A 13,503-nucleotide genomic window follows, 5' to 3' on the forward strand; every position below is an offset into this window, starting at 1 on the left:
TAAAACATAGGTCAACCTAGATACATCGCTTGGGGTGTGACAAATTCACACTTCTGAGAGACATAGTTAAGCTGATCTATACCCCAGTGTAGATACAGCTAGGTCTATGGAAGAATACTTCTATCAACTTAGCTACCAGGTGGATTTACTACAGTCAGGGCCGGCTCTAGGCACCAACACTCCAAGCATGTGCTTGGGGCGGCACTTAACAAGGGGTGGCACTCCAGCTCCTTTTTTTTTTTTCCCCCTTGGGGCGCAAAAAGCCGGGAGCCGGCCCTGAGCGGAGGTGAGCTGCGGCGGTGGGGTGCGCGGGAAGGGCCGCAGGAAGAAACCCTGGGGGGGGGGCCAGAGGAACCGCTCCCCCGAGCCTGCCGCTGCTCCGCTTCTGCCCCCTCTCTCCCAGGCTTGCCTGGGACGGGAGGAAGGGGTAGGAGGGGAAATGTGGCGCGCCCAGGGGAGGAGGTGGGGCCGGGGATTTGGGGAAGGGGCTTGGAGCCGGCCCTGACTACAGTAATGGAAAAAACCCTTTCATCACTGTAGTAAGTGTGTACACTGGTGCTTGTAGTGTAGACAAAGCCACATATCTCACAAACTGAACTTCCCAAAACACCACAACCTTCACACCAGAGAACACCCAAAAAACAACACAAAACTTCGGTAAGAGTCAGTCTTGCCTAACTAAGGCTATGTCTACACTACAGCTGAAGTCGACATAACTTACCGCTGCTCAGTGGTATGAATAAACCACCCACCTGAGCGACATAAGTTACACTGACGTAAGTGCTCATGTGCACAGCGCTATGTCGGTGGGACAGCTTCTCCCGCTGACAGAACTTCTGCTGTTTGTGGAGATGGTTTTATTTTGCCTAAGGGAGAGTTCTCTCCTGTCGGCATAGAGTGTCTTCACCAGACATGCTGCAGCGGCACTACAGATGCGCTGCTGCAGCACTGTACTTGTAGACATGCCCTAAATGTCGTAACTACAGGTCTTAAACTGAACTATTCCCTAGCTCCATATGGTTACTTAATGAGACTGTATTTATACAAAATAGTTGATCATTATCTCAGAGGATATTCGTGCTGAACATCTGATTCTCCTCATATTCACATCTGATACATTAGAAGCCTCTGCATTTCCCCTTTCCTTTTCAATTGTATTTAATTTATATATTCATATACGGAGCTTCTTTTTAACAAAACAATTGGATTGAGGGGGGAAAAAAACAACAACAAAAGGAAATAAGCTTTTAGAAACCAAAGGTGGAAAATGCAGTAAAATGAGAGACACTGATCGTTTTAGCTGAACAAAAACAGGGGGATGTATAACCAAACTTTTCATTGTAGTTTCAATGGCCACATCTTTTCATGTGGCAGGTAGCAATTCTCCGAGCTTGATCAAAGTGGCTGAACTCTGAAGTGGGGTTGTCACTGTCAAGCACACACTGTTCGAAGCAGAGTTGCTCTAGCTGAATTTGGCCCAAACTGTCAGGTACCCATTGTAGCATGGCTGTACTGGCAACGGAGCCTCGCAATCTTCTTTGGGGTCTTCCTGAAATGATGAAAGAAAAGACTGCAGAGGGAAAGAGACAACAGAAGGAGATATGAAGAAAAGGCAGGAATTATGCTGATGGAAGAGAGTTCTCTGAGAAGGGGAAAAATAGGTATGAAAAGCTGAGCAAGAGTTGTGGCTATTTGCCACATGGTGATACTAAGCCCCTGTGCAAAATGATTAGGCAACATGTACAACGACTCAGTGGGAGGCACTTTTTTTTTTTAACTCCAGGTTCCCGGAGAGGGGGGAAAAACCCTGCCAGCAGGACAACACCTGCTTTACCCACTCAAGTTTCCAAAACAAAACCAAAACAAAGTGGTTTTGTTCATGTAAATACAGGAGTAGGAAACCATTTGACTGCACATTAAGGGTACTAAAAAAATAAAAATAAAAAAATCCTGACCTGACTTCTGAGAAGCAGCTTTATTCTTGTGTTGCTTGCTTTGCTTTGTGGGCTCAGCAATCAGCTATGTCTACTCTATGCACTTTACAGAGGCACAGCTGTACCACTACAACTGCAATGCTGTAAGGTGTCCTGTGCAGCCGCTCTATGCCCGCGGGACTGAGCTCTCCCACTGCCATAATTAAACCACCCCCAACGAGTGGCGGTAGCTATGCCAGCGGGAGAGCGTCTTCTACTAACATAGCACTGTCCACACCAGCACTTCTGTCGGTAAAACTTACGTCAGTCAGGAGGGTGTTTTTTTCACACCCCGACCGACAAAAGTGCTAGTGTAGACATAGCCTAAGCAACTCAGAGGTAAAACCAGGAAATCCATCACACCCCCATCGAAGATGAAGACTTTTCACACATGCATATGTTCATACTTTCTGCCATGCTGTCCTTCGAGCTTGGGAGGCACTCCCTGTAAATATCTGCAAGTCTTCTACCCCATTATCCTCCTTCGAACTCTCTTTTTCCGTCATGCCTACAAATAACTTGACAACAGTTAGGCCACTGGTGTGCCAAGACCACTGCCTATCATGTTGATCTGTATTGTCTCATTCTTTCCTTGTACTCCCCCATCTGTCTGTCTGTATCCATCTGATGTCTCTTGTCTTATGCTTGGATTGTAGACTCCTGGGTGTAGGGACGGTTTATTTGTTGTGTGCTTATACAGTGCCTAACACAATAGGGTCAGAGTCCATGACTAGGGCTCCTAGAGGCTATAATAAATAATAATAAGGCTACTCTCCCCCCCACCCACATTCCCTCAAACTGTGAGCTAGCTAGAAACTTAATTGATGGAAAGAGCACTCTCTTCACACCCAACTCCTTCCCATACCCTATCACCAAAGAATAATATTTCAAGTGTAGAAAAAGTTTTTCTGTAAGAGTGTTAAAATAAAGTTTTTGGAAAAAGTCACAATCAAATAATTAGGATATTACAACAGTGGGTTTTCATTTAAGTTTGGTAATAAAGAAAGGTGTATTGTCTAGAATGTTTGCATCTACAGGTCAACATATGCACAACCCCTACGGGCAAATGGCTTGTGGTTTTCCTGGAATTGGTAACAATGCACAGCATGCAACTCTGAGGCCTGGTCCCCACTAACCCCCCACTTCGGACTAAGGTACGCAAATTCAGCTACGTTAATAACGTAGCTGAATTCGAAGTACCTTAGTCCGAACTTACCGCGGGTCCAGACGCGGCAGGGAGGCTCCCCCGTCGATGCCGCGTACTCCTTTCGCCGAGCTGGAGTACCGGCGTCGACGGCGAGCACTTCCGGGATCGATCCGGGATCGATTTATCGCGTCTAAACCAGACGCGATAAATCGATCCCAGAACATCGATTGCCTGCCGCCGGACCCTCCGGTAAGTGTAGACGTACCCTTAGAGCGGGAAAATTCAGACACAGAAATATGAAAGAATAACCAAACTTCTTCAAAGAAACCAAAATGCTATTTCACCCCCACTATGTTTGTGACAGGCAGAGCTGAGGGAACATGCACCCATTCTAGTCAAGGGCAACATCTGAGATTAATTCAGTGGATGAAGGATTAAACCCAGAGTAGGGAGGGAGGAGTCAGCGAATAGTGATTTGAATTTGAAAGTCATTTGCTAGTTTTCAGAAGAACTAAGAATCCATGGCTCCCACTGACTTCAGTGGTAGTTGTGGATGCTCTGCCCTTCTGAAAATCAGGGCCTTGTGTTTGTGGGGGAGGGGAGTTAATATAACAAGTTATCCAAATGCCACAAAATAATGTTTAGTTATATAATACAGTTCTACTGAAGATAAGAGTTAATTAATTCCAGTTTTCTGATCTCCACTAGGCCTTTTATGAGTTATTCTGCTGAACCTATTTCAGCTGATAACCACTGATACACTTAATCAAATGTATTTATGCTATATACACTAACTCCACAAAACAACAAACTTTAACTCATTTCAATGTGGAACTCAAAATACACTTAAAGCAAACGCCAACGTCAAAACGTCCCCTCCGATATCTTTGCAAGCATGCAGGGTCAACCCTTTAACAGACCACAGTGACTTCCTCATTTAGTGAGTGTTGATGGGTTTATCTCTAGGGAAACTGGCTCTAATTTTAGAAACAGCATGCTAAGTTGCTTTCTGTGAAAGCTTTAGTTTTCCCCCCTCTTTTAACCCTGAATAAAGTAGTTTCACTAAAGACAACAAAGAAAAAACAAAATAGGAGAAAAAAATCCAATCAGTTGGTGTTCATCATTAGACAATCGACTGAAACCATTCAAGCCTCACACATAATTAGTATTGCAACTTCACAGAAAGAAGCTATGAAAAAAGTAAAGGCAATCTATATTCATACACTAACACTGGTGGCCTTTGCTTGCGCAGGGCATTTTTAGATATTAAGCATTTATTTTCACTTTGTGTGTATTTAGATTTGACCTCTGACATTTGTAAAATTCTCTTATCCCCTAAGACATGCCCTGCCCCCAGCCCCAATCACGGATCAAACATCACCAATTTTTGGTATTTCCATGGGTTTTTGTGACAAAAATGATGGATTTCTAATTTGTGTTGCAACCATGTTTTCGTCCCCTAGCTGAAAAGGATATGTAAGACATGCCTGTCTCTTAGCCTTGTAGGCAGGCCCCAAAGAAAATTGCAACCAAATGTATTGAGGAGAGGCTCTGTCTCCTCCCTTCCTCATCCTCCCCACCTTTTCCCTGCATCCCCCTTTTAGGGCAGTGTTTTTCCACTCTCGGTCTCTCCAGGAATCCAGTGACTTCAAGAAGAGTGACCGTAGTGTGACCCGCCTCGTTATCAACATTATCAAGGTTTGTAAAATGGGTGCAGTATGCAAAACAATGGCAGAATTATCTTTCTGGATAAAAGGGCTTAATTTGATAACCTTAACACTATAAATAAGTCCAAAGATGAACCTTTTATTCACCCAGCCTCCACCCCACCCAAAACTTTAGTGGATTTGATCGAATGAAAGCTGTATTCCATATAACCTAATGTAGTTTTGGTTTCAAAAGAAGAAAGAATCTGAAAATCAAAATCTGGCCTCTTTGAACAATCTGTATTTTGGGGGGGGGGGAGGGGTTTACTTTAACAACAGAGTTATTTATCACATTGCCATGGACTTGAAATAGCGGAAGTACCTTCAGTTACTGTATAACTTCATATTTGAAATGCTGTGTAGTAAACCTTGAAATACTGGATAGTAAATCAGGAAATAACCCACACTGAAGTTTCAGTGGGGGCATAGGAAAAATTCCTTCCAACTTATACTAGCATCCATATTCATCTCCCATAGGGTGACCAGATGTCCCGATTTTATAGGGACAGTCCTGATATTTGGGTCTTTTTCTTATATAGGCTCCTATTACTCCCCACCCCCTGTCCCGATTTTTCACACTTGCTGTCTGGTCACCCTAATCTCCCATTACACTAAATACAGAGAAATGATGAAACTTTGCAGTGTGGTCTAGATTTCAATACACATCCCAGAAGAGGGCTGATCTGGAATTTTACTTCAGCCAAAAGAATAACACTTGAGACAGTCTAGTAGTCCCCCTGCCACAAATACCCACACACATAGCTGGCCTTTGAGAACTGCAATTGGAAGCTTGCTACTGATCAAAGTAAATATTAAAAGGATAAGCAGGAGCTCCAAATTTTGTTTTTTTAATTAAAAAAATACAAATCCAGAAAGGACTGTGGAATCTCCAATATACCTACCACTGAACCTTTGGAGGACCAGGTGACTGATCTAGCAGTTAGCGTTCAGAATATCTCTTTCTGTAGAACAGATCTAACATAAAAAAAAAGTAGCTAAAATTATGTGAAGAGCTCTCATAGGGAGGGAGGGGGGGAAAAAATCGCCCAGTACATCTGTTTCCCTCACCCACGCTCTCCTCCTCCTCAGTCCCAGAAAGGCTCTTTGGAGGCAGAAGGCCACTCCCCCACAGAGCGATTTGGCACCAGGTAATGCTTTATTTGGTTGTGTCTGTATAATGCATATTAACATATTAACATGATTCTTCCAGAAAGGTTTAGAAGAGAGACTTGGCTGACAATACGCTAAACCACTAAAAAGAAATGCTTCACAGCTAACAACCAGCATTTTCCCGAGAATTAAGAGAAATTTGAATGCTATCCACAACAGCACCAGCTGGTGCCTGAATAGTGTTGCATGCTCCTGGTCCTACTGGAGTAGCAGGAGCAGGATCTATTCTTGCCCGCTGACTCATTGCCTCTGGGGTTGTGACACGTCATGAACCCTAGCATTAAGTTGCAACTGAAACCCCAAACAGAAATATACCCTTTACAGAGTTTCCCCATTTCCTACCTCCTACACAGACCTGGGGAAAGCCACTTTTTAACAGCTGCCAAATTATGAGTTATTGTTTAAAAGCCTTTCCCCAATCCAACATTACTTAAGTTGTTTCCTAAAAAACATGTTTATTTACATATCAGTGGCATGTGACCTTGAAGAACCAGTCAACTAGCCTAGTGTCCTGGAGTTTTCTAAAGCAACAAGCCTGTCATTGACCCTCCAGATGAATAAAAACCACCACTCTGTAGACAGTTTAAAAAGAAACAGTGCTAAATAAATCTTGCAGAAAGACTATATACATTTTCATATATCAAAGTCATCCTGATACTCCATAGACTTTTACATAAGATCTCTTTTCAATGACAGTCCAGTTGAGTTTGTGTCTTGCAATAGTTTGCAAAAGAGAATAGTTTGCTTGTTTGACAGTGACAAGTAATATTCGAAAGAGCTACTTACTAAGGGCCAAACTGCACTTGCCTTATTTTCACCAAGCAGACACACCATCAGTGGGACAACTGGTGTGACTAAATTGAGCAATACCAGGCTTTAAAGCGGTACTTGATAATCTTGTCTTTTATTTATGATTTTGTCAGATACATGAATTACGTCATTACATGGAAAACTAAAGTTTGCAGAGCCAACTGCCAAAATAAACAAACAATGCACATTCCTGCCAGGGCCAGCTTCAGGTTTTCTGCCGCCCCAAGCGGCGAAAATAAATAAATAGCCGATCACGCCGCTCCATTCTTCGGCAGCAGTTCGGCGGCGGGTCCTTCACTCCCTCTCTTCCTCTTCGGCGGCAGCTCAAAGAGGAAGAGAGGGACTGAGGGACCCGCTGCCGAATTCCCGCCGAAGAGCTGGATGTGCCTCCCCACTAACGGACGGAGTGCCGCCCCTGTGTATTGGCTGCCCCAGGCACCTGCTTCCTTCGCGGGTGCCTGGAGCCGGCCCTGATTCCTGCATAGACACCCAGAGTTAGCCCAGGCAGGCACACCCTCCATTACCTGTAAGGGAGAATGTACAATGAAAAAATAAATAGAATCCCATAGCGATGGCACGTTTGTAATGGTGTAAAGATCAACAGAAAGAAGCCAGTATTTGCCATACAGCCAACAAATGAAATACACAAAGGGGTCTGTAGCAGCCTGATTGTCCAGATCAGTTTTTAAAAACATAGTACAGAAATAAGGATCCTTCTTGGAAATTTCCCATCATAGGCTTGTTTCACAATGGACTGTTGTAGCACAGCAACAGTAGAGGTGACATCTCTAACCACAAGTCGTTTATAGTTTTGGAGTCACACCCCTTACAAATGAATATAAATTCCTAACTTAGGAAAATATAAAACAATAACATTAAAAGAAAAAAAACCCTCCAACGTATAAAAAAACCCATCTTTCTAGTTGTGAAGCAATGAGATAAAATGTAAAATAAGAACAAAATTAGATTGTCTGTAGTTTGGTAGTACTCCAACTCAATGTCAGTGTTGTCTTCAGGACTAGGGAATACCTTCCACTGACAGCCTTCAGATTGCTCAGGCGTAACGCTAGACACAACACTGACTCCCTGGCATGACACCCCCTTGCTTTAACAAGTTGAAACGGTGGTACATAAAAGCCTGTGTATTCTGTCCATATTGCTATAGGTGTCAAACTCCGGGTGCTAGTTGGTCAGGCTTGATGGATGGAGAGGTGGTTGAAGCCAGATAGGGTCAGGGCTGGGCTGAGGGAAGCGCTGACACCAGGGTCCAGGGACAGGCCATGGGTCAGAAGCGGTTGGAGTCAGTTCAAGGGTCTGGAGGCGGGTGCAGGGCTGGAGCAGGGTCAGGGTAGGGCACAGACAAGGCTAAGCAGGCTGGAACAAGGCTTGGGCAAGGCTAGGGGCATGAACAAGCACCAGTTCAAGAGCAGGCTGGAAGCCTAGGGAGTCTGTAATACTGCAAAGCAGCGGGAGGGCTCCTGGCCAAGTAGTGTTGTTCCAACGCTTGCAGCTCTGGCAGGGTTGGTGAAATACCTGCAGCTGGGGGTCATCTGACATGGGCCTTTCTCAGAGATAGGCGGCTGCAGCATGCCTGAGGGCTGAGTCACTGCAGGCTCTGTTGGAGGGGTGAATCATGGCAGATGAGTGTGCAGTCCTGGTCTGGCTGCAAGTTTATTTCACAATTGGTCCCTTTTTATTTTATTTTTTCCTCTTTGTCCTCAGTAGGCACCACACAAAACTTCCCAGTTTAATACCATTTGCAAATTTCAGTGCTTCTCAACCACCTCATGATACTGGACCTAGCAATGACCTCTGAGCCCAATCATAAAAACTTCCCCTTAACTTGATGCGTTGCCATCTTCTACCATTTGTTAATGATCCTTCAGCCAACTCTCGATACAATTTTGTATGTTTTTGAAGTATATAAAATACTTCACTAAAATCCAAATAAGCCATATGTCCTTATTCCTTCAATGCATTAATTTTGCAAGTCTATCAACAATAACAACAAACAAAAAAAGCAATCCTGGCAAGATCAGTTCTTGATAAACTCAGGGTTATATTATCCTGTAAATATTTAACAAGTTTTCCTCCTAATATTTTCCATTTAATTTTTTCCCCTGTTTAAAGGCTAGTGTTCAAATGCAAAATATGATCTGTTTATTACATGGGACATTTTGTACAAAACCTACTCAGTTCCAGTCTTGATTCTCTAGTCCTGGATAAGAAGAAAGTTTGACCTATTCCCTGCATTTAACATCTAGACAACCTTCCAGCTGACAAAAAATACAGGCAGTCCCTTCAGTGTGGAGACTTTCCTGCTATGTACTTATGTTTATGTGATGCAGACCACAGGCCACTAGAGGCCACAATAAAACCACCAAATCTACATTTGTATGACTAAAAGTTATCATGCCCAGGCTGCCAGACAAGTTAATGCATTATGAAAGCACATGTCTTAGAATTACTCTGCTAGAATGCACTGGATGCAAGCAGATGCATACCTTGATTTAGCCATACATCACAGAAACATACAAATGTAGGGCTGGAAGGGACCTCAAGAGTCCAGCCCCCTGTGCTGGAGACAGGACCAAGTAAACCTAGAACATCCCCTGACACGTGTTTAACACATTCTTAAAAACCTATAATGATGGGGATTCCACAACCTTCTTTGGAAGCCTATTCCAGAGATTAACTACCCTTATGGTTAGAAAAAGTTTTTCCTAATAGCTAACCTAAAACTCCCTTACTGAAGATTAAGCCTCATAACTTCTTGTCCTACTTATTTATTTTATTTTATTTACCTTCAGCAGACATGGAGAACAATTGATTACAATCCTCTTTACAGCAGCCCTTAATATATTTGAGGACTGTTATCAGGTCCCCCTATAATGTTCTTTTCTCAAGACTAAACAGAAGGCCCTTTATTAAAGCTTTCCTCATAAAAGGTATAGAAAACATAACCAATCATTTTTGTTGCCCTCTTCTGGACTCCAATTTCTCTATATTTTTCCTAAAGTGTGGCACCCAGAATTGGATACCATACTCCTGCTGAGGCCTCACCAGTACCAAGTAGATCAGACAGTTACCTCCCATGTCTTACATACAACTCTCCTGTTAATACACACCAGAATATTAGCCTTTTCTGCACCTGCATCATATTGTTGATTCATATTCAATTTGTGATCCACTATACCCCCCGATCTTTTTTCAGCAGTACTACCATCTAGCTAGATAGTCCCCATTTTGTAGTTGTGCATTTAATTTTTCCTTCCTAAGTGAAGTACTTTGTAATTATCTTTATTGAATTTCATCTTGTTGATTTCAGACCAATCTTCCAATTTGTCAGGGTCTATTTGAATTCCAACCCTGTCCATCAATGTGCTTGCAATCCCTTCCAGCTTGGTGTCATCCACAAATTTAAAAGCGTACTCTCCATGTCATTAATGAAAATATTGAATAGCATCAGACTCAGGACTGACCCCAGCAGGACCCCACTAAATACCCTCCCAGTTTAACAATGAACCATTGATAACTACTCTTTGGAGTATGATCTTTCAACCAGTTGTGCACCCACCTTATAGTAATTTCATCTAGACCACATTTCCCTAATTTGCTTATGAGACTCATGTGGGACTGTATCGAAAACCTTACTAAAATCAAGATATATCAATGTACTACTTCCTCCAATCCACTAGGCCAGTAAACCTGTCCAAGAAGGAAATTAGGTTGGCTTGGCATGATTCGATTTTGACAAATCTACTCTGGCTATGCCCTATAATGCCATTATCCTCTAGGTGTTTACAAAATGATTGATACTTATCAAACTAGTAATATACATTAAGACTTTACTATTTCCCCCCCTCCTCTGCTTTTCTTTTGTCAAAAGAAAAAAATGTTGGACTATTATGACTTCACTAGGTCCTTAAGTATCACAAATACGTGAAACAAAAGAAGTAACTATGCACAAAGTACTGTGTGCATTCAAATGAAAAGGTTTATCAATTTGAATTTCTCTGTGTGAACATTAGCAATCACTTTCAGAAGCATTAACGTCACCTCAACTTGTCCCTTTAAACTTTCTTCATAACTTAGATTCTTTAGATATATCATCATCTTTGCTGCCCCACATTGCATCCTGTCTAATGCATTATTGTTCCCACAGTCTTGTGATCAGTGCTGCATTCCTGAAGAGGGTTAACAAACAAGTACCTTATATAACAGCACATACCACTCGTTGAGTCTTTGACATGAGCTGTGCACTAAGCAGAGGATTCTTTGGCAATTGCACCCAATCCTTTTACGAGTAGTTACACTGCATCAGACCTACATTTAACAGTTCTTCGCCTAGCTTTTTGAGTCCAGACCAATTGTTTTATATTTCTGTTCACAGTGACCGGTGTTTCCATATTACCAACCTGGTTATCTGAATGTGCCAACTTCTTTTTGTTTGTTTGATACGTTATTGGCTTGGCCTCAGAATTTCTTAGCGGCAACTTATTTGCTGCATCCTAAATCCTACATTGCGCTGTTTTGCATTAAACCTATATGCAAATTTTCTCTGAAATAAAACTAACATTTGATCAACTTTTTCAAAACAAATCTGAAGTGTTTAGCAATGGCAAAAATTGGAGATCCAAACGTCTTCAAACTTGGAGAAATTCCCATCCCAATCTGACATTTGTCTCTCAGGCCTATCTTCCAGGATGTTTTGAATAAACCCTCAGTGAACACTTCCTTATTGTGACAGTCCAATGAGGAAGAAATTAAAACCCTCAAATTGTTCAGTCTTGCCTTTAATCAACTATACACGTATCTCATTTAATGGATTTAAACTTTGCCTCTTGCTAAACAGACTGCTAAAGTCCAAAACATGTAGTATTACTTGGAACCGAAAACAACAGATCCCATTGTACTGCTCCAATAAGTTCATCTTCTTGTGCTCTGGCAGAATGTCACCACCCTCTCCACCCCCCTTCCACCTCCACCCCCAAGAAGAAATTGAATAGCAACAGGAATGACAATTGGCCTTGCCATCACCCCACCACCCTACTGGCCTCTATGAATAAATTGAGACTTGAAGAAAAGCTAATTCACTGATAACTTGAGTTTTCTTTCATTTCATTTCATACATGGCTATAAGTGGTCAATTTAATAGCCACTTGTTTGCTGGGAGAGGTTAAATATAGGGCCTGATTTTGTGGCAGATCTATGGGTGGAGCAGCTGCGGAACAACGAAGGGCTCCAGTCCTAACTAGCTGTGAACTTTTAGTGGAGGAAATTAGGGTTCATGTTTTATTTCTGCTTGGGTTTTCTTCTTTCCAATCAATAGTGAGCGAGCCTCAGCTGGTTTGTAGGTTTGGTTTAGCTCAGATAAACCTCCAGAAGTTTGAATGTTATTTCAGATCTTATGTCTAGGAATCAGATGTACATGTGTACTTGGTCCTGAGGTTGGTAATAATCATATTAATTTAAATAGTTTGCATGCTGCATCGCACACTAATATAAAGCACAAAACCAAGCAATTAAAAATAATAAAGAAAATATTTATTTAAAAAAGAAAACCAGCCCTTATGACATTTCCACAGTCATTTGGATAGATCGGAAACACCATCTAACTAGCCTCTTTGGTATTTCTATACAATTTTAGATTTTTCTATTGCTCATATCACCACAGTGTGTAAGCATGAAGTCTCTTTCCACATTATGGTCCAACTCCAGAAATCCAGGTTAATGCAAAGGTTGTAAAACAGAAGGTTACTAAACTTTTCAAATTTTAAGAAAGATTTGCAGTAGGATCAGTCTGGCTTAAGTGATTCTTCCCAGTTTTATCCAAACTCATTGATTAGTAATCAACATAAAACATCCACTATGGCATATTATATTTATATCTAACTCATCGGGTAGCATTGTTTAAATATGAAAGTCTTCTTTCACTTAAGAGAAATAATGGATATTCAACATATGTAGCAGCTTTTAAGACATGTAAATTCTACTGTTTTCCTATGGGTATTGGATTTATGAAAGTGATCACATATCTGTATTTTAAAAGGTAGAGAGGATACTTTATTGTTCAACAGATTGCTTTGGTAAGGTAACTTTGTGACGTTGTGCAGTCTATATGGTTTTATAAAAATATGATAAGTGCATATAATGTAACTGCGATATGCTTCATGCAAAAGGTCTCTTGTAAGGTATCATTACAAAGCTTATAATCTACTGAGTGTGATAATCCTATTTGTATAAATGTACCACTCTTGTATCTAAAACTAGAAATATGAAATATAACTCTGAGGGCCTATTGTAATTATGTAAAGTGTGGTTTGGAATCTTGATGACTCCCATTAACTAGGACCATTGTCTGCAAATGGCTGTGTTTTACCTGTAAGTCTTCCTGTATATGTGTGTGCTAGCAAGTGGGTAATGAAGTCTTGCAGTGACATGTGATCATGTCACCTGAACTGGAATCCATCTTTAACCTGGTGTCTTTCCATTGAGAAGGAGGGGAGAGGGACAAAAGGATTCCCACCTTATGCAAAAGATATATAAAGGGGTGGAAGAGAACAAAGAGAGAGAGGAGAGCCATCATGAAGAATCCCCTAGCTACCACCTAAGCTGGAACAAGAGCTGTACCAGGGGAAAGAATTGTGCCCAGCCTGGAAGGTGTCCAGTCTGAGGAAAAATCGTACTGAAGCAT

General features: G+C 41.8%; 1 protein-coding gene across 1 annotated transcript in view; it reads right to left on the reverse strand.

The window, feature by feature from the left end:
- LOC135877803 (receptor-type tyrosine-protein phosphatase eta-like) overlaps nucleotides 1-2,479 on the reverse strand; it is an 82,686-nt gene extending 80,207 nt beyond the window's left edge. The window contains exons 1-2 of the mRNA XM_065403353.1: nucleotides 2,381-2,479; nucleotides 1,514-1,570 (exon numbers count right to left, since the gene is read on the reverse strand). Of these exons, the coding sequence (XP_065259425.1) occupies nucleotides 1,514-1,570; nucleotides 2,381-2,479 (156 nt within the window). The remainder of the gene's footprint in view (nucleotides 1-1,513; nucleotides 1,571-2,380) is intronic.
- Between the last annotated feature and the right edge of the window lie 11,024 nt (nucleotides 2,480-13,503).

The sequence above is a fragment of the Emys orbicularis genome, chromosome 4 (genome assembly GCF_028017835.1).
Source record: "Emys orbicularis isolate rEmyOrb1 chromosome 4, rEmyOrb1.hap1, whole genome shotgun sequence".
Taxonomy (NCBI): domain Eukaryota; kingdom Metazoa; phylum Chordata; order Testudines; family Emydidae; genus Emys; species Emys orbicularis.